Here is a 24,375-nt window from a genome sequence, read left to right as displayed (position 1 = left end):
TTAGAGTTGGTGCTGGTTGATTCTGAGTTGAATGAGTCGATTCGATCCAGCTGTTAAAAACCATGGATAGAATAAATCCTAATGTTTCAAATATAACTATATTTCTTTTAAATATAGTTGAAATTACTGTAATTTTTTATACTTGTCTAGGGATGTAAACGGATCGGATTCGGCTCGGATACGGATCGAATGTGATCGGATCCGGATCCCTAACCAAATACAGATATCTCTAAACAGATGCGGATTGAATTCGGATTTTCGATCATCTGTTTACATCTATGCTTTGTGTAACCCGGACCTTCCTCCCCACTAGCAGATTCAATTTAGTCTCAATCCATATCTCGTAATCATGATTCTCTTTTCTTCATATTCTAGAACTTGTTAAACCTTCAAAAACCCTCAAGATCATTATTTATTTAATTTTTTATTATTAAGTATTCGGATATTTTTCCGGACATCTTTAAATGAATACAGATGTCCCTAAATGGATACAGATGTGGATTAGATTCGGATTTTCGGTTATCCATTTACATCCCTATTTAAGTTGACCTTGATAAAACTATTATAGAATTTCAAATACTTTTGATTTAGACTCCGTCAAGGCTTCAGTTTGGGTTAAAATCTTCTTCTAATATGTTGGACTTTTGCCCATTTCCCCCTCTGCCCCCCCTTGATGGATGATATGGATAATGTATATTCACAATGAGCACCAAAGAAGAACAAAAATGTAGATTCACCAATCATCTCAACTGTCCACTGGTTAGGCTGGCCCGATTTGCCAGGTTATGATGTATACTAATCCAAGACCTGCTGTTTCAAAATTTTTTACAAATTGGAATTGTTTCAAAATAGTCAAAATATCTAGCAGGAAGGGAAAGAATTCCCAAGGCCAGTCATGCATACTGTCCTCTGGTAGCCACGGTGAAAGCTCCAATGAATCTATTCAGACTTCTATTCTGTTGCTTCTCATTGACATGTTATCTCATATGGTCCTTGTTGCAATCCTCTCGTCACTGTTTCTTGGGGTGTAAATCCATATTCTGCATATACCAGTACACCTTTTTTTTTCTTTCTAAAACATATCACAAGCGCTTAGCCCACTTCTTTAGTTTGAATGTTGAAATTCCCATCAGTGGATGATCCATAACAGATAAAGCTAGTAAGATTAATTAGCGAAGGGTGAAACCAGTCAACAACAGGTTCAGGTTGAGGCTTGGTAAGTATTTTCAGATTACTCACTATTCTGCTAATGTTAGTAATTAGAGCAACGAGGTCTAGTTTCCCATTAGTAGAGTGTTTCTAGAATGCCATAGGAAATAACTAGTAATAGAAAAAACAGATAGAGGAAGTCAGAGTTTCTCTTAAGGTTGAAAGGATCAGTGAGTAGAGAAAGTACAAGACGCGAATAGGTGCTAATCAAATTCAGTTTCAATGTTGCAGAAGGAACAAATGTTCAAGATTGGAAGGAACTGAGCTTTATCTAATAGGGATCTCATTGTTAATTGAATATTCTCATTTACGATTCCACATTGTCCTTTCTAGGAGTCCCATCCAACCACCAGAAGTAGTGGGTGAAGAGATACACTCCTCACCATGGTGGAGAGAAACTCAGTCCTATCTTATATGTCTTGGAGTCTAAACATGTGTAAATTTTTTTTTTATAGATGAGTATTTCCCTATTAATGGGAATGGGCAGAACTCATAATTTTAGCCACATGTCAAATTTTAAACACAAATTCAATCATGTATCTTTTACCATGTTTGTCCATGCACCACTTCTTGTTCCTAGAAATCTCTCAGAACAAGAACTACTTGAAAATACAAACAGATTTCCTTCAAGATCCTAGTTGAGCTGCCTTGGTTAAAAAATTTAATGAAGGATATCGTGTTCTTTGTCTGGGAGTTTGGCTCATGTGCCGGGCCAAGGGCCAATGAAAATGTATATAGAAGCATCTACATGGATGAGATTTCTGTCTTTCATGGGACGGGATGATCATTTCGCGTCGCCCAATCTAGTGTTCGGAAGCATGGGCCACACTCCCTGACAAACAGAGTCCTTTTTCCCTTCTTATAATGTTGAACTGTTGAAGTCACATGCAAAGAATCAGGGTCTCATACTCCCATAGCTCTTAGGCCTACAGTACCTTCAGATGCAAGTTTAGACAATTTATTTTGCCAAACTAGTGCTTAGAGCACAAGGTAAAATATGTCAAATGCTTGAATCTAGGCGAGCCTGAGTTGCAATGTTGGAGTCACCAATGCAGATGGGAATTGAAACTAGATCTTATTAGTTATATGGACAATAATAATAATAATATTTTGCTGTTTCAGTCTTCTATTATATCAAGCTTTCTCATGGCTAAAGTCCAACACATTTCATTGTCTTACTGGGAAAAAAAAATCATTTAACCACCCACCTTATTGATTTAATAAGTTATCAGGTTTCGTTTTGTTCATTTTGTCATCGAGATTTGACCTCGGGCCATTACAAGAACATGTGCTCTGTTCATCTGGTTAGCTTCATTGCAGCAATATTCATGGTATTTTTTTTGGTTTTGTATTCTGATCACTATACCCAAGAAGAAGAAAATATTTTTAAGTTTTGAAGGAAGGAACGATAAGAACTGAGAAGGAGAACAGAAGAAGAGTGAGTACCTGGGCTTGTAAGCTCTAAAGAGCCAGAAAGCTTTTGATGTTTAAAGCATAAAAAAGAAAAAATGGCTGCGAGTGTGATCCTTGCTCTGGTACAGAAATTAGGCTTCTTAGTAACAGATGAAGTTAATTACCTCTTAGAAGTGAAGCCAGAAGTGGAATCACTTTGCAAAGAACTCATGCTGATGACTGCGTATCTGAAGGATGCAGATGCAATACACAACCAATGCAAACGGGTGAAAGAGTGGGTAAGACAACTCAGACAGTTAGCATTCGAAGCAGAAGACGCCATCGATGGTTTTGTGTACCAAGTGGTGCAGAAGCGAAATGCCGGTGTTGTTCGAAAGATCACCAGGTTCCCAAAACTTTTAATTGATGCCCATGAGCTAAGAGGGAAAATCGAAGGGATTAAAGGAAAGCTCAAGAAGCTTTCAGATCAGAAATCACCTTTGGAGATTCATCAATTTGAGGAGGGTCAAACATCTGCTCCAGCACATCAACTTGAAGCTTCAGGTGAGAAAAAATTTCAGTACATTGATGTTGTGGGCTTGCAAAGCGAAGCAGAGGAGCTGGCGAAGTTGCTGATGAACGAGGAGCCCCTTGGACGGTTTGGTGTTGTCTCAATTACAGGAATGGGGGGATTGGGGAAAACCACCCTTGCTCAGAAAATCTACAACAGAGGTGATGTGAAAAGGTACTTTGATTGTCAAGCCTTGGTTTATATATCAAAAGAATATACAATGAGAGATGTTTTGTACAATATCATAGAACAAGTAATGGTGCTCACAGAAGCAGAGAAAGTGGCATTGGCGTCAATGGAGGCTAGAATATTAGAGACAAGGCTCTCTAATTTTCTCAGAGAGAAGAAGAACTATCTCTTCGTATTGGACGATGTATGGACTATAGAAGATTGGGATAAACTTAAAGGTGTCTTCCCTGTTCCATGCAATAGTCAGCAATGTAGAGTGTTGCTGACAACTCGTGATGAAGGTGTAGCCCGGTATGCTGATCCCATTGCTCCTTCACACAAGCTACAACTTTTGGATAAAGAGAAGAGTTTGGAACTTTTCTTACAGGTGGTCTTCAAATCCCCAGTTGATAGAGACACAGAAGCAAGTCTTAACCAGGAGATGAAAGATCTGGCAAAGAAAATAGTTGCCAAATGTGATGGATTGCCCCTAGCTATTGTGGTATTGGGAGGCCTTTTATCGACAAAGAGACCGATTGTTGCTGCATGGAAGAATGTGTTTGATAGTGTGAACTGGTATCTAGAGTCAAGTAAGTGTCATAAGGCATTAGCTTTGAGTTACTCTGAATTACCTTGTCACTTGAAGCCCTGTTTTCTTTATTTTGGGGCTTTCCCAGAAGATACTGAGATCCAGAGGGACAGATTGATTCGGCTATGGGTTGCGGAGGGATTTCTGGAACCTAGAGGGAATTTAAGAATAGAAGATGTGGGCAAAGAATGCCTTGAGGAGCTGATGCAGAGGAACCTGATCCAAGTTGCGAAGTGGAAATCAAATGGGGAACCTGAATCATTTATTATTCATGATCTCCTCTTGAACTTGGCAATTTCAGAAGCTCAAGAAGGTAACTTTCTTGACATCTCCACTCCTGAGAAGTCCTTGAAATGTAATCGTCGTGTAGCCCTTCATCGTGTTAATTACAGTGAAGAAGATACTACAGATTATTGTCGTTCCTCAAGTTCAAATCTTCTCCGTTCAGTAGTCTGTTTCACTGAAATGTCCCCTTCTCTTTGTAGACAATTCAAACTACTTAATGTGTTGGATCTAGAGGATGCCTCAGGTATTGAAACCTTACCTAAGGAAATAGGAAAGCTCATTTTTCTAAAGTACTTGAGCTTATGTGGAACCAAATTGAAAACTCTTCCACCTTGGATTGGCAACTTGTATAATCTACAAACTCTCAATTTGGACAAAACCAGTATTGAGTCTCTCCCCATTGAAATTTTAAAATTAGACAAGTTAAGACATCTTCTATGTTCTAGCGGAAAATGGAAGCGGATCAGTCGCCTTTCCACTCATCGAAGCCTCTGCAATCTAAGCAATCTCCAGACACTATGTCTTCACACAGGAGACTGGATAGAGGATGGACTCGAAATGTTGAAAGATCTCAGGGAACTGCGTGTACTAGGAGGTGAGGATGGACTCATGGATGTATTCGGAGAGGCATTGTACCGAGCACTAGTCAATTTGGTGAGCCTTGAGGTCCTATACTTGAGAGATTATGGATACGGTGGATATCTCCCTTCATTTTTGGGCCATGAACATCTCTATGATATCAACATTGTTGGATGCATACTTGAGCTACCTGACTTCCCAAGGAGTCTCACTAAGCTGCGATTGGCTTGCACGCATCTAATGGAAGATATGATGGCGACACTGGAGCAGCTGCCCCAATTACAAGACCTCCATATGGATTGGCACCCATACGATGGAGTAGTGATGAAATGCTCTAAACGGGGTTTTCCTAAACTTGAGATTTTGACTCTTACTTATTTTGATTGGTTAAGGTATTGGATAGTGGAAGAAGGAGCAATGCCTAACCTGAGGATATTGGACTTTAGTTACATTTTTGGGTTAAAATGGATTCCTGGTGGGCTGAGGCACATCACAACACTACAGAAAGTTTCATTGGGTATGCCAAAGGAGTTCCTTGAGAGGGTTAAAGAAGGTGGAGAAGATTGGGAGAAGATCAAACATGTACCTTCCATCAATAGATGGGAAGTAGAAATCCCAGAAATTAATTCCCAACATCTTGATGCAAACGAACGCAGATGGTTTGAATGTAATGGGGAGAGAATACCTGATGATGATTGAATGAAAATTGCGTGGATCCAACCAGCCTTGCATCTAGAATCGGTGAGTTTGACTCTCTCTCTCTCTGAGTTAAATAATGTCAATTTGAACAAGTCTAGTGAGATTATGATGTGATGAATTGCTTTGTTGTGCAGAAGTAGTGAATTATTGCTTTGAAGAGATCAAACTCCTTACGGATGCAAAAAATGTGGCTGAGTTACGTCAAAATGAAGATGAATCCATATTTCCAGGTCATTTAATACATTAGCTCATGGTCAAGGAATTTTGATTTCATGAATGTTTGTGTTTTCTTGGGGTGTTTGATGTGGGGAACAGGGAGGAGGGAGTGAGGGCAGGGGTGGCGGTGGGTCTGGTTGCAGAGGAGATGAGTGCCAAGGGTGGGGGCTGGGACGGGGAAGAAGGGAGGAAGTTGCAACAGGAGAGAATTGTGTGGACAAGTCGGGAGCGAAGGAGGGAAGGAAGAAGAAGTGGTAGGTCCCACATTTTAGAACTTTGACATGATCCGGGCTCGATCTAAACATGGTTTAGAACTTTGAAATTTCAATCATAATTCAGAATTAATCACATGTCAAATTTTAAACTCAAATTCAATCATATATCTATTCATGTAATTTTGTAATTGAGACCATATCTACTGATTGTTTTTTTTCGTTATGCATTCAGAAGATAGCTTGGAAATCTGGGTCTTTTGCTAGTTGTAGGGGGTGTTGTTCTTTATAAAAAATCGGGCTCTTTCGTGGCTGCTAGATGCAAGCGTGGATCTTACTTCTTTACAGCTAGTATTGAAGCGGAGACCATTCATTATTTTTTTGGTGGAAAGGCAGAGACCATTCATGATGGCTTTCTTCGAACCCTGCAATTTGATCTATGTCCCTTGGTTGTTTATTCAGACTTTTTGTCTGTAGTTAATGGTTTGGATAATGTTATATCTACTTTGGATTGGGCCCTTAGGAGTTTCTTCTCATGATGTTGCTTTTCATTTCATTCTTTGGTCTTCTAATGGAGAGGTTCATTTGTTAACAAGGGTTTTGCTGTTGGGAATTTCCCGAGTCTGGTGGCTCTCTCTATTTCTTGTACTTGTTTCTCTCTCTCTCTCTGGGAGGAGACTGCGCTTTTTCTTTGTTTGAATAAATTCTTTATTCTTTTTAATAGAAAAAAAAATTTGTTTGAATCATCAACAGGTGGGTCCCAAGAGATGCAATTTCTATTATATCCTCAATCTATGAAATAATACTTAATCCAAAAAGAAAAAAAAACTATGAAATAATACAACATTTTAATTTTTTAAGTTGTAATTTAAATATATGAAATTATATATATTTTTTAACTTCAACCAACATTTCTTTTTTCCTTCAACCCGTTGGGTCCCTACAAACATCGAAAGGTATCATATTCCATAGAGGTTTTTCCTTTAAGAGCCAATAACACAATGATAACGTTGGTTTATGCTTTGCCATTTATCTTTTGGTGGGGAATTGTTTGAATGGTTAATATGTGGGTCCTATGAAAGGTAATTTATATTATATTTTCAATCAATGAAATAAAACAAAAATTTATATATATATATATATATATATATTTTTTTAAATTCAAATTATATGAAATTACAATTTTGTCTTAACTTTGAACAATGATGGCCTTAGTAGAAGGGCATGGTAATACATGTTAATTTAGGTTTGATGTGACTAGAAAATTCCTTTCTTGTTTCTTCTCCATTCCACACAATGGCCCTGCAAACATTGAAAGCTATCATCTTTCCATAGAGCTTTTTCTTTAAAAACTAATAAAACCTACTAGGTAGAAAAAGATGCCAGCTTTATGCTTTAAATAGGGAGAGGGTGTAGATGTAGGAAGAATTGAAATAGATGATCCAGCCTTGACGATTTCAGTTTATAGTTTGCCATTTTTAATTTCTTCTACGAGGAAATGTCTGAGTTGATGGCTGATAAGGTTTTGTGAATATTTCCTTCTAGGGATATCTCAATTACTGTAAGGTATGTGTCTTTCTCTTCTTAGCATCTTTCTTTTGGTATCATTTTCCTGATTTTGTTGAACTAACCAAGATTGATGATTGATTAGGTTCATCTTCAATTTGTTTCCAAAATTTGGGTGTATTTATTAATGAAATTAAGAGGTTTTGTTTTTTTTGGGAAGAGGGGGGGGGGGGGGAGAATCCGAATGCTCTATGGCGAGGGTTTCCGATGCACATTGGACAGTCAAGAGGCATGTAGATGGGACTGCATGCCCGAGTGCTCCTAGCCAACCGATGTGTACCAAACACCCTACCGTGCCACAAAGGAGCCCTATCCAGGGGAGGGGGTTTCTCTTGATCATTTTTGGTTTTTTTTATGCGTATAGTTGATAATTGAGATTTTTCTAGAAGGATTTTTTTCCATCAGAGTTGCCACATCATAACAAGTGGTATCTCTAATCCTAACATTACTAATGAAGAATTATTTTTTTCTAATTGTTTTTAGTAGGGGGTTTCTCTTAATTGTTTTTTGTTATTTTTATGCTTATACGTGGTAATTGAGATTTTTCTTGAGGGATTTTTTCTAGATAGGTGATGCTGACATGTTCTCATGAGTATGAATGTATGATTCAACAAGTAGAATTGTCTTCTACCAAAAAAAAAAAAAAAGTAGAACAATCCGTATTGTAGAAGACCCCTAACCTATCTAACTAATCAAATTCTCGAGGGGTCTAAACATGTTTTTTTTTTGGTAGAAGGATCAAAACATGATTTAAAGAAAATGCAATAAATTTTTTTCTAACATGTCTAGAGAGAGTTTCACAAAAAAAAAAAAAAAACATGTCTAGAGAGAGATTGGGGAAAATTTTCATACACGGCTGTGTGAGAGGGTCTCTCACAAAGAATTGGAAAAGTCATAAATCCCCACCCATTAATTAATGTGTTGAAACTTCCACCCTCTCACATACACAGTTTACACGACCGTGTATGAAAACTTTTCCCAGAGAGATTTTTAGATGGGCACCTCTATATTTGCCGCTTCGAAAAATAGACAATTCCAATCATTGAATGTCAGGCAGGGTTTTAAAGAGCTGAATTTGAATCGGGATTGGTCTAGATTTGTATCAGAATCAGCTTGAATCGGATAGTAATCGGCAAGAGTCAGTTGAAATCCGCCATAACCCTAAATTTTGGAAAGGGGGTAGGCCGAGTCAGATCACTAGTATTACGATGAGCCTCGGCCGATTCAGATTGGAATCAACCAATTTGGCCAATCCAATCCCGATTCTTGAATTCATGATATTGGTGGAATGGTCAGAATTTTCCACACGTCATATTCAATCGCATACCCACTCATATTTGTCCATTCAACCCTTGTGGTCTCTGATAACTTCTTATAGGGATGTAAATCAATAGATGTATCTGTATTCGATTTGTGCTCATATCCGTTTAGGGGATTGGGAATTTTGGTTTAAGAAAACTATTCGAATTTGTTCGAAAGCTAATCAGATGTAGATACATATATTTCAATTTCACGTAGGATATTATCCAAACTGATTATAAAAATATGATTATATGATAATTTTATCAATAATAGTTTATAAGGAAAAAGAACGCAACCTAGGCATGTGCGGTGCGCTGTCTTTGCACCCAGACACATGGGTGAACGAAATGATCGCCGTGCCCCTGAGAATTTCCGCCTTTCCATGGGGGCACCACGGTCATTTCGCTCACCCTTGTGTACACATGAACAACACAAAGCTCTGCACGCACCCCGATAGCGTTCTTTCTCCCTATTTTATAAAAGTGTTTGTAACTAAGATGGTTCATACCAAATCTGGCCAAGAATCCCTTGTTTTAATCACCAGTAGGTGGGTCCCATGAGATGCAATTTCTATTATATCCTCAATCAATGAAATAATGCAAGATTCTATATTTTTAAGTTGTTATTCAAATTATGAAAGAATTATATATATTTTTAACTTCAACCAACATTGAATTATTAAAAGGGCATGGGAAAATCGGTGACCCAAAAAAAAGAGGAAATAATTTCTTCTGTTTTTCCTTCAAAATTTCTTCTTCTACCTGATATCCTTGGTCCCTACAAACATCGAAAGGAATCATGTTCCATGAAACTTTTCCTTTATAAGAACCAATAACACATGAGAAGTAGAAGAAGAAGAAGAAGAAGAGTGTGGCTTTACGCTTAACAGTTGTGATTCAAACTTGAGTCTATTTTGGCTTGTGCTTTACTATTCATCTTTTGGTGCGGAATTGCTTTATGCTCAACAGTTGTGATTTGTGACTCAAACTTGAAGCTATTTTGGCTTGTGTTTTACTATTCATCTTTTGGTGAGGAATTGCTTGAATCATAAATAGTTGGTCTTTTGAGATGTCATAGTTTTAGATTCAAATATATAAAATTACATTTCTGTCTTAACTTTGACCAATGGTGGTGTTTATAGGAGGGCATGCATGGGAATTCCGGTTTACAACAAAAAGATTCCTTTCTTGTTTCCTTCAAAAAGCCTCTCCCTTCCCCCCCCCCCCCCCCCACACAATTAATTGTGAGTTGCGACTCAAACCCAAAACGTTTGGTTTGTACGTAGTTTTAAATTTATGTTGCGGCGAGGAGACGTTTGAGTCGTTAGCTAAAAGCGTTTGGTGAAGCTCAGCTGGGTTTAGGGATTTCTCGAACAGTGCAAGGTATGGGTCTTTGTCTACTGTCTTATTAGTTTATTTCTGTCTTTATTATTTCCTGATTTAATTAGATTAACTGGGAATGTGAGATTGATGATTTATTAGACATGAATTCAATTTGTTCCCGAGACCGGCTTGATTGATTATTAAATGTAACGGACTTATGCACCAATCGATTATTAATCAGACATTCTTATAGTATCCTCTATTATTAATTTGTGGATTGTTTTAAGAATAAATTTTTAATCTTGTTATTTTTTGCATGTACTCATTTGTGATAGTTTTTATTTATTTATTTTTCTGTAAGTGGTGTCATCCTCTTATAAAATCTGTTTCAATTTCATCATAAAATTTTAATTCCATTCTTTTAATAGTTTTTTTAATCCTTACCTCGATATTTTTTTAATCTTGTTGGAGTATTAAAATATTCATATAATTAATGGCATTTTAAACCCTATATAGTTTGAATCCGTTTAAAGCCTATATAAACACTATTTAACCTTACTATCCAAAAAAAAAAAAAAAGAGTAAATTACACAGATTTTTTCTATAACTATGTCTAATTCAAGGGACACCCCTGTTAGTTTAAAAACTACGGTCAACCCCAAAACGTTAGATTCTGTTAGGTTGAATAAGGAAATGACCCTACTACCCTTATATCAAAACTACTTAAAATCACGAAATTACCCCACTACCCTTAAACCTAAAACACCTATTTCTCTTCTTCTTCCTTACTTGGACCTAAAAAACAGCTGAATGAGAGCACCATCAACGGAGTACCGAGATCACGAATAATCCAGCTGCAGTGTCCGTCGTAGATCCGTCGTCGCAACATCATTATTCCTCTTTACAACCTTCTTGGTAAAAAAGCCAGTTAAAGGAAGGGAACTTGGAGGAGGATATGCAAGGAAAGATGAACCAGCAAAACTACAATCAACCGACTTGATATCTGCCAAGCCGATTTGCTTCGGAAGCATCTCTGGCTCCGGACCTCACCGATGTTAAACCTCATCCCCCTCCACCTTTGCAACACAACCCCACCCCAACCCCTGTTCTTCATCCCAATCCACCGCTCCACCTCCACCCCTGCAATTCAGCCCCACCCCGACCCCTGTTCTTCCTCCCAGTCATTTGCCTCACAGTTTAATACTGCTTTTCTGTTCCGGGTCATGCATTTCATAAAGTTTCAGAATTTTTCTGCCAAAATATCACCATGATTCATCCACCATAATCATCCCACCAAGGTACTTCAACTTTCAGAATTTTCTGAATCGAAGGATTTGACTAGATTTTCAGATCTGATCCTATTTTCTCTCCCATACCACATAACCACCTTTTCTTCATTTTCATTCCTATATTCTCTCATCTACACTAATCGACAGCCTAATTCCTTTCTTATCTTGGAGAAGGAAAACAGGGCTCATGTTGAGGAAAATGGTGGACAGCAGGAGAAAATTTGTTCTTCCATATCCTCTTCATTTTTAAGTGCCCTTGCTGACTCACAACGTACGGATGACCCCCATTTATTCTTTGGGCTGATCCATGGTGAGACTTATTCAGAAGACAGAGGTGAAGACTCCTGTTTTAAAGAACCTGGTCTTCATTTGAGATTCCCTTTTCACTTTGAAGTGTTTTTAAAATGAGAATGGTGGAAATGTCAATCAGTTTTAAACATATCAATTCTCCAGGGGCAATACCATTTAATACAGATAAGATAGATGGATCTGCTGGTGATGGGCTCAAGTAAGGATTGGTAGATAAAGTTGAAGAAATTAGTACTCGCGGTGGGACAAAACTCAAATTTGAGTTTTGATTTGAAGCTCCTATGTTCCAAGGTCGTGGAAAAGGGTTTTGCAAACAAGATCACACGGGAAAAAAAGATTCCTATTCAAACTCTAAGAGCTAAATTGGGATTTTTTCATGTTCACCACAACATGAATAATATGTTTTGTGGATGTATTTCACCAACTGGGGCGACGAACACAGCAGCTCAGCAGCTCTTCAAGTTTCGTCGATCTTCCTTGAAGGAGTTTCGATATGAGTTGCATAGTAGAAGTAAAAAACGAAAAGCCTTTGCTATTTGGGGCAAGTCATTTGAAAGGGCAAAAGGGTAATATTACTTCCAAATAAAGGTAACTTAGTCATTATAATTTATTTTCTATGTGACGTCATTACTTAACAGCAATTCACGGACGAAGTTGGGGCCGAGTGTAACTAAGGCATAGTTACAAGGGAGGTTTGTGGAGTTTTTTTAAATTCAGAGGTGTCCCTTGAATTAGATATAGTTACAGGAGAGATCCGTGCAATTTACTCAAAAAAAAAAAACACTATTTCACGTAATAAAGACAAGCCCAATTATGATCAATAAGTAAACAATCAAATAAAAATGTGTCCATGCCCTAACTTACGAGACTTGATTTCCTAAACGGGTGGTAATAGTGCAAAACCTTAAATTGATGAGGATCAATTAAGCCTAACCAAACCGATCGAAACTAACAGGTTGATGGATTGGGATCCTCTCCAATGAGTGTGAGCGCCTAATATGGCATCCAACGGTTGGGTTTCTTGTATGTGCATCGAAATATGTGCAGACAGACATTTCGGCGTACGCCTAATCCAATTCAGATCGTCTACGGCCCAACTGCCCGTAGAGGCCTGTGCGACACTGACTGGGCCGTGCATGCAATGACCGCCTTACCCCCGCTTGGGCAAGATGTTTGGGCAGGGGTAAGGCGGTCGATCTTTGCGTGCCGTGGCTCAATCTGTGCCACACAGACCACTACGAGTAGCGCACCGTAGAGGATCTGGATCCCGCCTAATCAGCCAAACCGTTGGATGCTCAGTAGGAAGTCCATATCCTCTCCAACGACATTGAACAACTACTATTAACACCTCCTTGATTCTTGATACTTAAAAGTGTTTATAATCCACTGATAATTCCCCGTTTTCTTTTTATCTTATATGCAGCACCACCTTCTTGTCTTTTTTTGTGGCACAGGATAATATCTGACTTCACTTTTTCCGCACATGACAAAACGTAAAGTGGAGTCCCAAACCTACAAGTACAACAAATGATTCGAAAGAATGTGAGATAGACCAGATGATCAGTACATGGGCTTTGTTTTTAGAGCTGTAAAGAGATTAGAGAAGAAAAGATGGCGGAGACAGCGGTCCTTCCACTGGTACAAAAACTAGGCGTCTTAACAATGGACGAAGAAAAGTATCTCTCAAATGTCAAGCCAGAAGTGGAATCACTCCACACACAACTCAACCTGATGAAAGCCTCTTTGAAGGACGCAGATGCAATACTACACAAAAGCGAGCGGGCGAAACAGTGGGTGACACAACTCAGAGAATTGGCCTTCGAAGTAGAAGACTTCATCGACATGTTTGTATACAAAGTGGCACATTACCAGCGAGACAATATTGTTCGGAAGATCATCAAATTCCCAAAACTTCTTATTGATACTCATCAGCTAAGAGAAAATATCGAAGAAATCAAAGGAAAGCTCAAAAAGCTTTTCGATGACAGAACAAGTTTTGATATTAAGCCTTTAGAAGAAGTTCAAACATTTACTCAAGCACCTCAATCTGAAACTTCTTCACGTGCCCAATACTTTAAGCTTGTCGATGTCGTCGGCTTTGAAACCGAAGCAGAGGAGCTGGCGAAATTGCTGATAAGAAAGGAACCCCTTAAACAGTTCGGTGTTGTATCAATTACCGGCATGAGTGGATTAGGGAAATCCACCCTTGCTAAAAAAATCTTCCACAGAGTTGATGTGAAAAGACAATTTGATTGTCAAGCCTATGTTACTATATCAAAAAAATATAGTATAAGTGGTGTTCTGTACAAAATCATAAAACAAGTTATGCCGGGGCTCACAGGAGCAGAGAAAATTGCATTGGAGAACGCTGGAATTTTGGAGGAAAAGCTTTCTGATTTTCTCAAACACAAGAAGAACTATCTCCTTGTATTAGATGATGTTAGGAAGAAAGAAGATTGGGATAATCTGTCACGTATCTTCCTCGTTCCATCCCATGGCCAGCAGTGTAGAGTGTTGCTGACAACTCGTGATGAAGGCGTAGCCTGGCATGCCAACCCGAATTCTGATCCGTTCAAGTTAAAAGCTATGAATGAAGAGAGAAGTTTAAAACTCTTCTGGCATGTGTTCTTTGGATCCCAAGACGACAGAGACATCAGAGCACGTCTCAACGATCACGTTAAGGCGATTGTTAAGAAATGTGATGGATTACCGCTCGCTATTATCGTATTGGCAAGTCTTTTATCTAAAAAAAGGCTCGACCGTGTGAACTGGAATTTGGACACAAGTACCTATCAAGAGGTGTTGGGTCTAAGTTACACGGAATTACCTTCTCACTTGAAGCCTTGCTTTCTTTATTTTGGGTTTTTCAGAGAAGGTACTGAGATCGAGAGGGACAGATTGATTCGGCTATGGATCGCGGAGAGATTTCTAGAACCAAGAGGGAATTTAAATATGGAAGATGTCGGGGGAGAGTGCCTTGAGGAGCTGATGCAAAGGAACCTGATACAAGTTGCGAAGTGGAAATCAAATGGGGTACCTAATTCGTTTATTATTCATGAACTTCTCTTGAACTTGGCAATATCAAAAGCAGAGGAAGGTAACTTTCTTAACATCTCCACTCCTCAGAAGTCCTTGAATTGTTATCGTCGTGTTGCCCTCCATGATAAGTGTAGTGAAGACAATATGTCTGAGGCTTCTGACCATTATTCCTCCTCGATGAGTTCTTCAAAGCTTCTCCGCTCATTACTCTGCTTCACTGAAATGTCCCTTTCTCATTGTGGACAATTCAAACTACTTAATGTGTTGGATCTAGAGGATGCCCCAGGTATTGAAATCTTACCCAAGGAAATAGGAAAGCTCATTTTGCTCAAGTACTTGAGCTTACGTGGAACTGGCTTGAAAACTCTTCCACCTTGGATTGGCAACTTGTATAACTTGCAAACTCTCAATTTGCTTGCTACCAAAATTGATGAATATCTCCCAATTGAAATCTTAAAATTGGAAAAGTTGAGACATCTTCTATGCTTTAGAAGAATACCAAAGTGGAGATCTGATGGTTCCATTGTTAAGAAAGCTATTGAGATTTGTCGATGCCCTTCTCCTCGTAGACATCTCGGGGATCTCAGTCATCTCCAGACACTATGGCTTCAAACAGGCGATTGGATAGAGGATGGCCTCGAAATGTTAACTGATCTCAGGGACCTGAGTATTCAAGGAGAACACATGGAGAAATACAGAGAGGCATTGACCCGGGCCCTAGTCAAATTGGTGCGCCTTGAAGTCCTAGCTTTGGGAGAATTTGGGGGCGGTGAAATACTTCTCCCTTCATTTTCAGGCCATTTGTATCTCTATCATATAAACATTGCTGGATGTATACAGAAGCTACCTGACCTCAACAACTTTCCACCAAATCTCACAAGGTTGCAATTGTATGGTTCACAGCTACATGAAGATATGATGGTGACACTCGAGAAGCTGCCCCAATTGAAGGACCTCTCATTAGTTCAGCCATATGATGGATTAGTGATGAAATGCTCTGCAAGGGGGTTTCTTAAACTCCAGAGTTTGTCTCTCCAATGGTTTGATTCTTTAAAGAATTGGATGGTGGAGGAAGGAGCAATGCCTAATCTGAAGTTACTGGAAATTATATCCATTTTTGGGTTAAAAGGAATTCCTGGTGGGCTGAGGCACATCACAACACTACAGGAACTTACATTGGCTATGCCAAAAGAGTTTCTTGAGAGGGTTAAAGAAGGTGGAGAAGATTGGGAGAAGATCAAACATGTACCTTCCATCAATACAAGAGAAGCAGTTAGAAATCCCAGTACATCTACTGAATATGAACGCCAATGGTTCACATCTACATGGGAGAAAATCCCTCATCGTGGCAATTAAATGAAAATCTCTTGGTTCCAGCCAGCCTTTCATCTAGAATCTGTGAGTACTGTTGATCCTCTCTCTCTTTCTCTCTCTCAAGTTAAATATGTTAATTTTAACAAGTCTGAGGGAAATTATAATGTGATGTAATATTGCTTTGATGTGCAGACATGAAGATGCAAAAGAAGTGGGTGATTTACTTCAAACATGAAGATGAATCCATTTGGTTGTGAGAGGGGAATGACTCCAGATCATACCCCATAAATAAACAAGTTAATTTCTCAGGTCTTTTAAAATATTCATTCATAGTATTGCCTAATGGTATATGTTTAAAAAAGTATATTGGGATGGTTTATGTTGTGGTTTCGAATATATTTTAAAAATCTTGAATCCTACAATGTGGCTAGTAGTATTTGTCATTTTGTTGTTGCTTCCAATGAAATAACTTGTGATCCTTTAACCACCCCACCCCTCCACACACAAAAAAAAAAAAAAAAAACCCACTACATGCACTTGCCATTAATTTGTGTTTATCTTTTAAAATTCTCAAATTGTTAAATTTATTTATGCTTCGAGTTCATTACAAAAGACTGCATTGAAACCAGGGATATATGCATGTTCACACCAGTTTCTCCATCCACTCTAGATTCTTTCTCCATCCTCCCTTCAAAAATCCTTTGTGTACGTCTTGTTGTAATAATCAAAATATCAAATACAAAAACAAAACATCTAGTGACCCAACATATGAGAGAGAGAGAGAGAGTATATGGTAAAATCTTGTAGCATGGGCCATTTTGGTACCCTGCCACATTGCAGACCTGATGGAGTCCCAAAGTTTATACACTTGAAGATCCTAAGTAACGTCTCTCTGCTCACATGTATTTCTTGTAACGTTTTGTAGTCTCTCTTCTGTAACTTCTATATATTTAATCTTGTAACATCTTCTAGTCTCTCTTCTAGCTGTAACTTCCATATATTTAAACTTGTAACGTCTTCTAGTCTCTCTGCTCACATTTATTTCTTGTAACGTTAACGTCTTGTAATCTCTCTTCTGTAACTTCCACATATTTAATCTTGTAACGTCTTCTAGTCTCTCTGTTCACATTTATTTCTTGTAACGTTAACGTCTTGTAATCTCTCTTCTGTAACTTCCACATATTTAATCTTGTAACGTCTTCTAGTCTCTTTTCTAGCTGTAACTTCCATATATTTAAACTTGTAACGTCTTCTAGTCTCTCTGCTCACATTTATTTCTTGTAACGTTAACGTCTTGTAATCTCTCTTCTGTAACTTCCACATATTTAATCTTGTAACGTCTTCTAGTCTCTTTTCTAGCTGTAACTTCCATATATTTAAATTTGTAACGTCTTCCAGTTTCTCTGCTCACATTTATTTCTTGTAACGTCTTCTAGTCTCTCTTCTGTGACTTCCATATATTTAATCTTGTAACGTCTTCTAGTCTTTCTTCTATAACTTCCATATATTTATTGTAACCTCTTCTATTCTCTCTACACTTTATAGAATCATGGTTGCTTCTTTTAGTTCATGTTCATCCGTACCTGCTCTAGTCATAGTCTTCTCTATTTACCTTTCAACATTTTCCCTAGTGGAAGCTGGGGATAATGGTGGGTTCAGTGTCGATATTATCCACCGGGATTCATTGCTCTCTCCATTCTATGATCCATCGGTGACTCATTTTGAGCGTCTACAGAATGCGTTGCGCCGTTCAATGTCCCGTGCCAATAGTTTAAAACAGTTCGCAATCTCCCCATTTGATGTTTCGTCGCAGGTTGTGTCTGATAATAGTGGTTCTTATCTCATGAAAATGTCATTTGGAACTCCACCAGTGGAGAGGTTCGCAATTGCTGATACAGGTAGTAATGTTATTTGGATTCAATGCAAACCTTGCGAAAGATGTTACAATCAAAAAGTTCCTCTATTTGATCCTAACAAGTCATCAACTTATCGAAACTTATCATGCAAATCAAAAGAATGTGATTTGCTAGATAGTAAACTTAGAGTATGTGCACCTAAAACTAATGATTGTGAGTACAACAATTATTATGGGGACGGATCATCCACTAGAGGGTTTCTTGCTACTGAGACATTCACATTGAGTTCCACTAGTGGCAAGTCAGTCACCTTACTTGAGAAAATCTTTGGTTGTGGACACAATAACCAAGGCACCTACGATGAGGGAGAAAGTGGTCTAGTTGGCCTCGGAGGGGGTTCGCTATCACTGATTTCGCAACTGAAATCATCTATTGGTGGCAAGTTCTCCTACTGCTTGGTCCCTTTTGAGAAGGAAAATGTGACAAGCAAATTGAATTTTGGTAGTGAAGCTGTCGTTTCGGGTGATGATGTCGTCTCCACTCCGTTAGTGAGAAAGGATCCGGTTACATTCTATTATGTGACCCTTGAAGCAATTAGTGTCGGAAACAAGAGATTGCCATACAAGAATTCATCCAAGGCTGTTGCTGAAGAGGGAAACATTATCCTCGATTCTGGTACAACATTGACATTTATCGAATCTAATTTCTACCTTAATCTTGAATCAGAAGTGAAGAAATTGATTCATGGTGAAAGTTTTGTAGACCCTCCATTTTTACGCTTGTGCTACGAACCTGGTACTGATGTCAATGTTTCAGTCACTTTCCATTTTTCCGGTGGTGCCGACGTCAAGTTGAAACCCCTGAATACTTTTTTTCGGAATTCTAAAGAAGCTATATGCTTTGCCATTGTCCCTTACCCAAGTGTTGATGATGTGGGTATCTTCGGAAACATGGCTCAAATGGATTTCTTGGTTGGCCATGATCTGGAAAAAAGAAAGGTTTATTTCAAGCCAGCGGATTGCTCCAAGCATTAATTAGTTTCATGTACGTGTTGAATATTTCATGGATATTCGTACCAAAATATTTCATGGGTATGTGTCTTTTGAATTCTTTGTAATATTGCTTTGATGTGCATGCAGACATGAAGATGCAAAAGAAGTGGATGATCTACTTCAAACATGTGGATGAATCTAAATGATTGTGAGAGGAGAATGACTCCAGATCATATCCCATAAATAAACAAGTTAATTTCTCAAGTTGGGTCAAGTCAGAAAACTATATTTCCAGGTCTTTTAAAATATTCATTCATAGTATTGCCTAATAGTATATGTTTAATAAAGTATATTGGGATGTTTTATGTTATGGTTTTGAATATATTTTAATAATCTTGAGTCCTACAATATGGCTAGTTGTATTTGTCATTTTGCTGTTGCTTCCAATGAAATAACTTGTGATCCTTTAACCACCAAAAAAAAAAAAAAAAACACCTATATGCACTTGCCATTAATTTGTGTTTATCTTTTAAAGTTCTCAAATTGTTAAATTTATTGATGGTTTCAAGTTCATTACAAGACTGCATTATAGAGTGGTAATTGGAGAAACTTTTTGACTCATATAATACATTCGTCTTGTTTTAAAGTCTGATTAATAGGATGGGTGTAGGGACCTCTATCACATGGACCAATCATGTTTGATGATGTGGTATCGTGATAATGATGGTTATTTATTGATCACTGTTTTTGATCGGTGTCCATAGGGGATCGCGCAACAGTGGAGGGGGGTGGATTGTGTTAACGCTTTACATTATCTTTTATGAGCCTTTTCGCCTTAAAATCCTCTGAGACACCTCATCGTTGAACACCAGTTTAACCAATGTTTTGTTTTTTGGTAGACAGGAGGGGTATCCGACTTTAGGCCGACTAAATCCCCCCTGAGCTCGTACATGACCCCCGCGCCATGCAGTTTAACCAATGTTGTCTTATTCTTACCTAAGACCTAATACACCAATTTCATCTATTGGAATAATGGAAATATTGCCTTCTTCCCCACATAAGCGTACTAATAATATTACGATCTCAGGCTCATCCTTTCTTTCTCTAAAGGGTCTTTAAAGGGGTCACCATGCCTAGTAAGGTATAACATTTCACTATTTACCATTTGACTGGACATGGGTTAGTCCATGTGATAGAGGACCCCATATATATCTCAATGGCCAAATTTTTAGTCCAAACTCCAAAGTAAGTTAAGTAATTGCTCCAATTCTTATTCAAAGTCTTAGTAAAATTACCAAAATACTGTTGAACACACAGTGCAGATGACAGTGTTTATGTGTTGGTTGTCATTGGTGTCAACACAGTGCATGTGTGTTGTTGTTGTTGTCAACGCAGTGCATCTTGGTGCAATACAGGATAGAGGCAGTGTACAGTGGCAGTCCAAGGCAGTTACAGAGGTTAGGACAGTTCAGGCAACATTCTAGTTGAGTTGGCGGGCTTATTGCAGTGCTGGCAATGACTAAATAGTATCTCAGCATCCCCAATAGTTCTCATAGTGTTCACAGTGGCAGTGACATCATTACAGGGTTTGGTAATGTACACAGAGGTCCCACAGTAATTGGGAGTCATACATGGGCAATTATGTCATTTATAGGCATGGACAACATTATAAGGGCATTTCTATAATTTTATAGAGTTTTGATGGCTTAGACAGGTGATGGCCGGTGAGCATCCTAGGTTGTTTTGGTGAATATGTCAATCACAGAGGCTAGTGAAGTGTTGGTACAGCTTGGGTATTTTAATCAGTTGGTAGTGATTTTGTATGTTGGTGATGGTTCAGGAGCATCTGGGCCTACATGGTAGCATAGAGAACCTCATTTCAGTGTTATACAATGTTTGACAGCCTTGGATAGCCTCAGGTAAAAGCTAGATGCATCAAGAATTTTGATTTCATAAGGTTTTCGCACTGGTTGCAACTTCGTCGGTATTTTCAGAGGGCCTATGAGCTGATATGGGTTTTGGATTGTACATGAGAATTGTAGTTCGTCGAGTTCTCTTCAAAACACAACTAGAATCGCTCAATTTCGAGCTTGGACGGAAAAGTTACAGTGATTTCCGTTTGACACTTGAAAAATGAAGGGCATTTTAGGTAATCCAAATTGTTTTTTGTTTCCCTAAGAAAAACAACAAGGATTTTGCTGATGTGGCCAATTTAGAGTGGTAGTGCTCATTGTCATGGACATGTAGCCGCAATTGGCACTCAAATCGGAGTTAAAACACTGAAGTTATGGCACAGATTCTATTTCGAGTGTTCTGGTTGGCTGAGAGGACAAATAATTTGGTAAACTGTCGTGTACCTGATTAGAGTGTGTGGCTGAGATTGAGCCATGCCGTAAGATGTCGATCTGGCGGTAGTGAGAGAAGGGCGCATAGGCACGTGATATATGACACCAAAGATTTTCTGGGCACACTATTGATTGGTTGTGTGTATGGAAGTTTGTATGCGACAACACACCAGATTGAAGAAAAGATTCCGATCTATAAGACAGTATTCAAGTAGAGTTTTAAAATTTGGATGAATTGTCAAGGTTAATCCTACACGGTAGACCCTCGTGGTCTTTGATTTGATGCAGCTCTTGTGTAGAGAAGCGCCCAGAAAAGATTTTCTTTGAGAAGATCTCATGGAATGGATGACTATTTGATGGTTGAGAAGTTTTACCGTCTTCACCGACAGATCTGACGGCGTGCAGACTACCGTACGATATAGCTAATGAGAGAACGAAAGAAAACATGTCTCAGACGCATCAGACACCAATCTGACGACACATAAAAAGCCACGCCACTTCACTCCCATCTAATGGCTCTTATTAGTCCGATGATTAAACACCCCAAAAACTGTTTCTCAGCACATAAATAGCAGAAACGTTATCAAAGGGTGCCTAAAGAGTGTATTCCAGCAATTGGAATAATGGAAACGTTGCCTTCATCCCCACTTTACTAATTATTTTATCATGTCTTCTTTATCCTTTTCTTCCCCACATTGGCATCCTAAGAATTTTGTGGTTTTTTTATCCTCTTCTTTTTCGAGAACCTCTGATTCAATAAGAAAATAGTTATTCCATCTGTGGGAATAATGGAATACTATCTTCCTCCCCACCTAGGGCTACTAATAATTTTACCATTTCTTCAATATCCTTTTTTTTATCCGAGAGCCTCTGATCCAACAAGAAGTGAATGCATTCCAACTATTAGAAAATAGAAAAGTTGCCTTCTTCCCTGGACCTTTATCTGCTGTTGTGCACTAAAGCGCTGCTGTGCTATCGTGCGGTCATGTGTGCACAGTGGGCACATGGCCACTGCTGCACTGTACGATGACACAGCAGCGGATAAAAATTCTTTTTCCCCACCTAGGGCTACTAATAATTTTAATCTCCTCCTTATCCTTTCTTTTCCTAAAAGCCTACTGATTTAACAAGAAGTGACGAAACATTGCCTTCTTTTCCACCTGGGCCTCCTAATTACCGTCTTCTCCTTATCCTTTCTTTTCCTAAAAGCCTCTGATTCAACAAGAAGTGAATGTATTTTAATTATTGGAAAATGGAAAAGTTGCCTTCTTCCCCACTTGGGCCTCCTAATAACTGTAACATCTCCTCCTTACAACCCTACCCCGAATTTTAAATCCCTAGAATAGAGGTTTTTAGTCCCTAGCCTACTATTTAGACCTCGCAATCAGGCTCCAAAAAATTTTCAATTTTCAAAAAAGTTTTGCATTGAAAGAATTTTTTTTTTCTTTCAAAATCTTGCTTATGCTTATTTTGACCAAAAGACAAATGTTTTTACAGATTTTTATTCATTACATCTATTCGTTGAATAAGTGATCGGTACTCAAATGGTTGTTACTCAGAAAACCTTTGACCGTAACTTGGTAATGTGGGGCTATTAATTTTACCATGTCCTGTTTATCCTTTTCTTTTCTAAAAGCCTTTGATCCAACAAGAAATCAGTGTATTCCAAGGACAGGAATACTTGGAAAAGTTATATTCTTCCCCATCTGGACCTACTAATAATTTTACCATCTCATCCTCTTTAACCATTTTTGTATTCCAACTATTGGAATAATGTAAAGATTTCCATCTTCCCCAACTGGGTCTACTACTTACATTCTGTTTCTTATCCCCTTTTCTTTTGCCAATGGTTCCATAAAGCCATGGATAGACCAAGAAAGATGCATGACACGCTATAATTATGCAAGTGTGTTTCACGTTAAAGAAGGATTGGGACCCATTTCATATAACACAAGATTTTATGTTGGTCACGATCAGAAAATTCTTTTCTTGTTTCCTTCCAAAACCCTACTTTCCACTCCATATCCTTACAAATACCGAAAGGTATCATGTTCATAGAGCGTGTATATAAAGGAAGGTTTGAAATGGAACAAACCGGAACAATTTTGGTTTTTAGTTTTGCCATGTTTTCTTCTCATGAGGAAACGTTTGAATCGTTAGTTGACAGTGTTTTGTGAAGCTCTGGGTTTAGAGGTTTCTTACAAGGTATGAGCCTTTCTCTTCATAGTTTCTTTATTTCGGTATTATGTTCTTGATTTTATTACACTAGTTAGGATTGATGATTGATTAGGCTTTCCCTTCAATTTGTTACGAAAATTTCTGATGTGTTTATTGATTAAGGGTTTTTTTAATTTTTGGTAATATATTTATTGATGTACTTGAGGGAATTCTTTTTGTTTTTTTTAATTTTTTCTTTTTTATCGATAACAATTTCGTTTATAGTGCCTGAAATCGATTAGGAACCAAACCGTCGCACCGATTAGCAATTGGTTCCGGTTCTCTAGTTTGATACTGATTAGACAAACCAGGGCAGTTCCGTTCCTGACCCCATAGGACCAGAATCAATTATGAAATGGACTGATTACCTGTTCCGATTTACACCCTTACTCTTGCCAATTTAGAAAGATAATCATCTTCCATAATGTTTGTGAATTTATCAAATAAACAATAAAAATTCCCATATGAAATACTTAGAAGCAAGGTGGAGTCTATGACTGCATTTGGTATGCATATCTTTATCATTCGAGAATGCAAAATCGACCTAGAATTCGTTTGTAGTTTACCATTTTTCTTCTCAAGAGGAAATGTTTGAATCTTTAGTGTGGATAGCGTTTCTCTGAAGCTCTGGCAAGGTATGGTTCTTTCTCTTCATGGCTTCTTTCTTTCGGTATTATTTTCTATGATTTTCTTACACGAGCTAGGACTGGTGATTGAGTACTAAGCCTTGCCTTTAATTTGTTTTGGAAATTTCTGATGTGTTTACTGATGTAGTTGAGAGTTTTTTTTTTTTAATTTTTTATTATAATTATTGTTTATGATTATTTGTATGCTTATATGGAGTTATGGGTAACAATTTTGGAATTTTGGTCAGATGAGATATTGTCAAATATTACATCACAAG

General features: G+C 38.2%; 2 protein-coding genes across 2 annotated transcripts; both read left to right on the top strand.

The window, feature by feature from the left end:
- Positions 1-2,717: 2,717 nt before the first annotated feature.
- On the top strand, positions 2,718-16,103 carry LOC122643793 (probable disease resistance RPP8-like protein 4). Its single transcript, XM_043837376.1, has 2 exons — positions 2,718-4,242; positions 14,806-16,103. The coding sequence occupies exons 1-2, from the start codon at positions 2,718-2,720 to the stop codon at positions 16,101-16,103; spliced, it is 2,823 nt and encodes a 940-aa protein (XP_043693311.1).
- Positions 16,104-17,610: 1,507 nt separating this feature from the next.
- On the top strand, positions 17,611-18,951 carry LOC122643792 (aspartic proteinase CDR1-like). The gene has a single exon (XM_043837375.1). It carries the CDS (start codon positions 17,611-17,613, stop codon positions 18,949-18,951), a length of 1,341 nt encoding a protein of 446 aa, XP_043693310.1.
- Positions 18,952-24,375: the final 5,424 nt, after the last annotated feature.

Source organism: Telopea speciosissima, chromosome 10 (assembly GCF_018873765.1).
Source record: "Telopea speciosissima isolate NSW1024214 ecotype Mountain lineage chromosome 10, Tspe_v1, whole genome shotgun sequence".
NCBI classification, from domain to species: domain Eukaryota; kingdom Viridiplantae; phylum Streptophyta; class Magnoliopsida; order Proteales; family Proteaceae; genus Telopea; species Telopea speciosissima.
The sequence above is the reverse complement of the archived record's forward strand: the minus strand, read 5'-3'. Positions and strand labels throughout refer to the sequence as shown.

What these genes read in the sequence shown, in the direction of transcription:
- LOC122643793 (XM_043837376.1), top strand. Translation starts at nt 2,718, where the DNA reads ATGGCTGCGAGTGTGATCCTTGCTCTGGTACAGAAATTAGGCTTCTTA. An exon ending in AATTTCAGAAGCTCAAGAAG is followed by an intron (nt 4,243 to 14,805) that starts GTAACTTTCTTG and finishes AAGCAGAGGAAG; the next exon opens with GTAACTTTCTTAACATCTCC.
- LOC122643792 (XM_043837375.1), top strand. Translation starts at nt 17,611, where the DNA reads ATGGTTGCTTCTTTTAGTTCATGTTCATCCGTACCTGCTCTAGTCATA.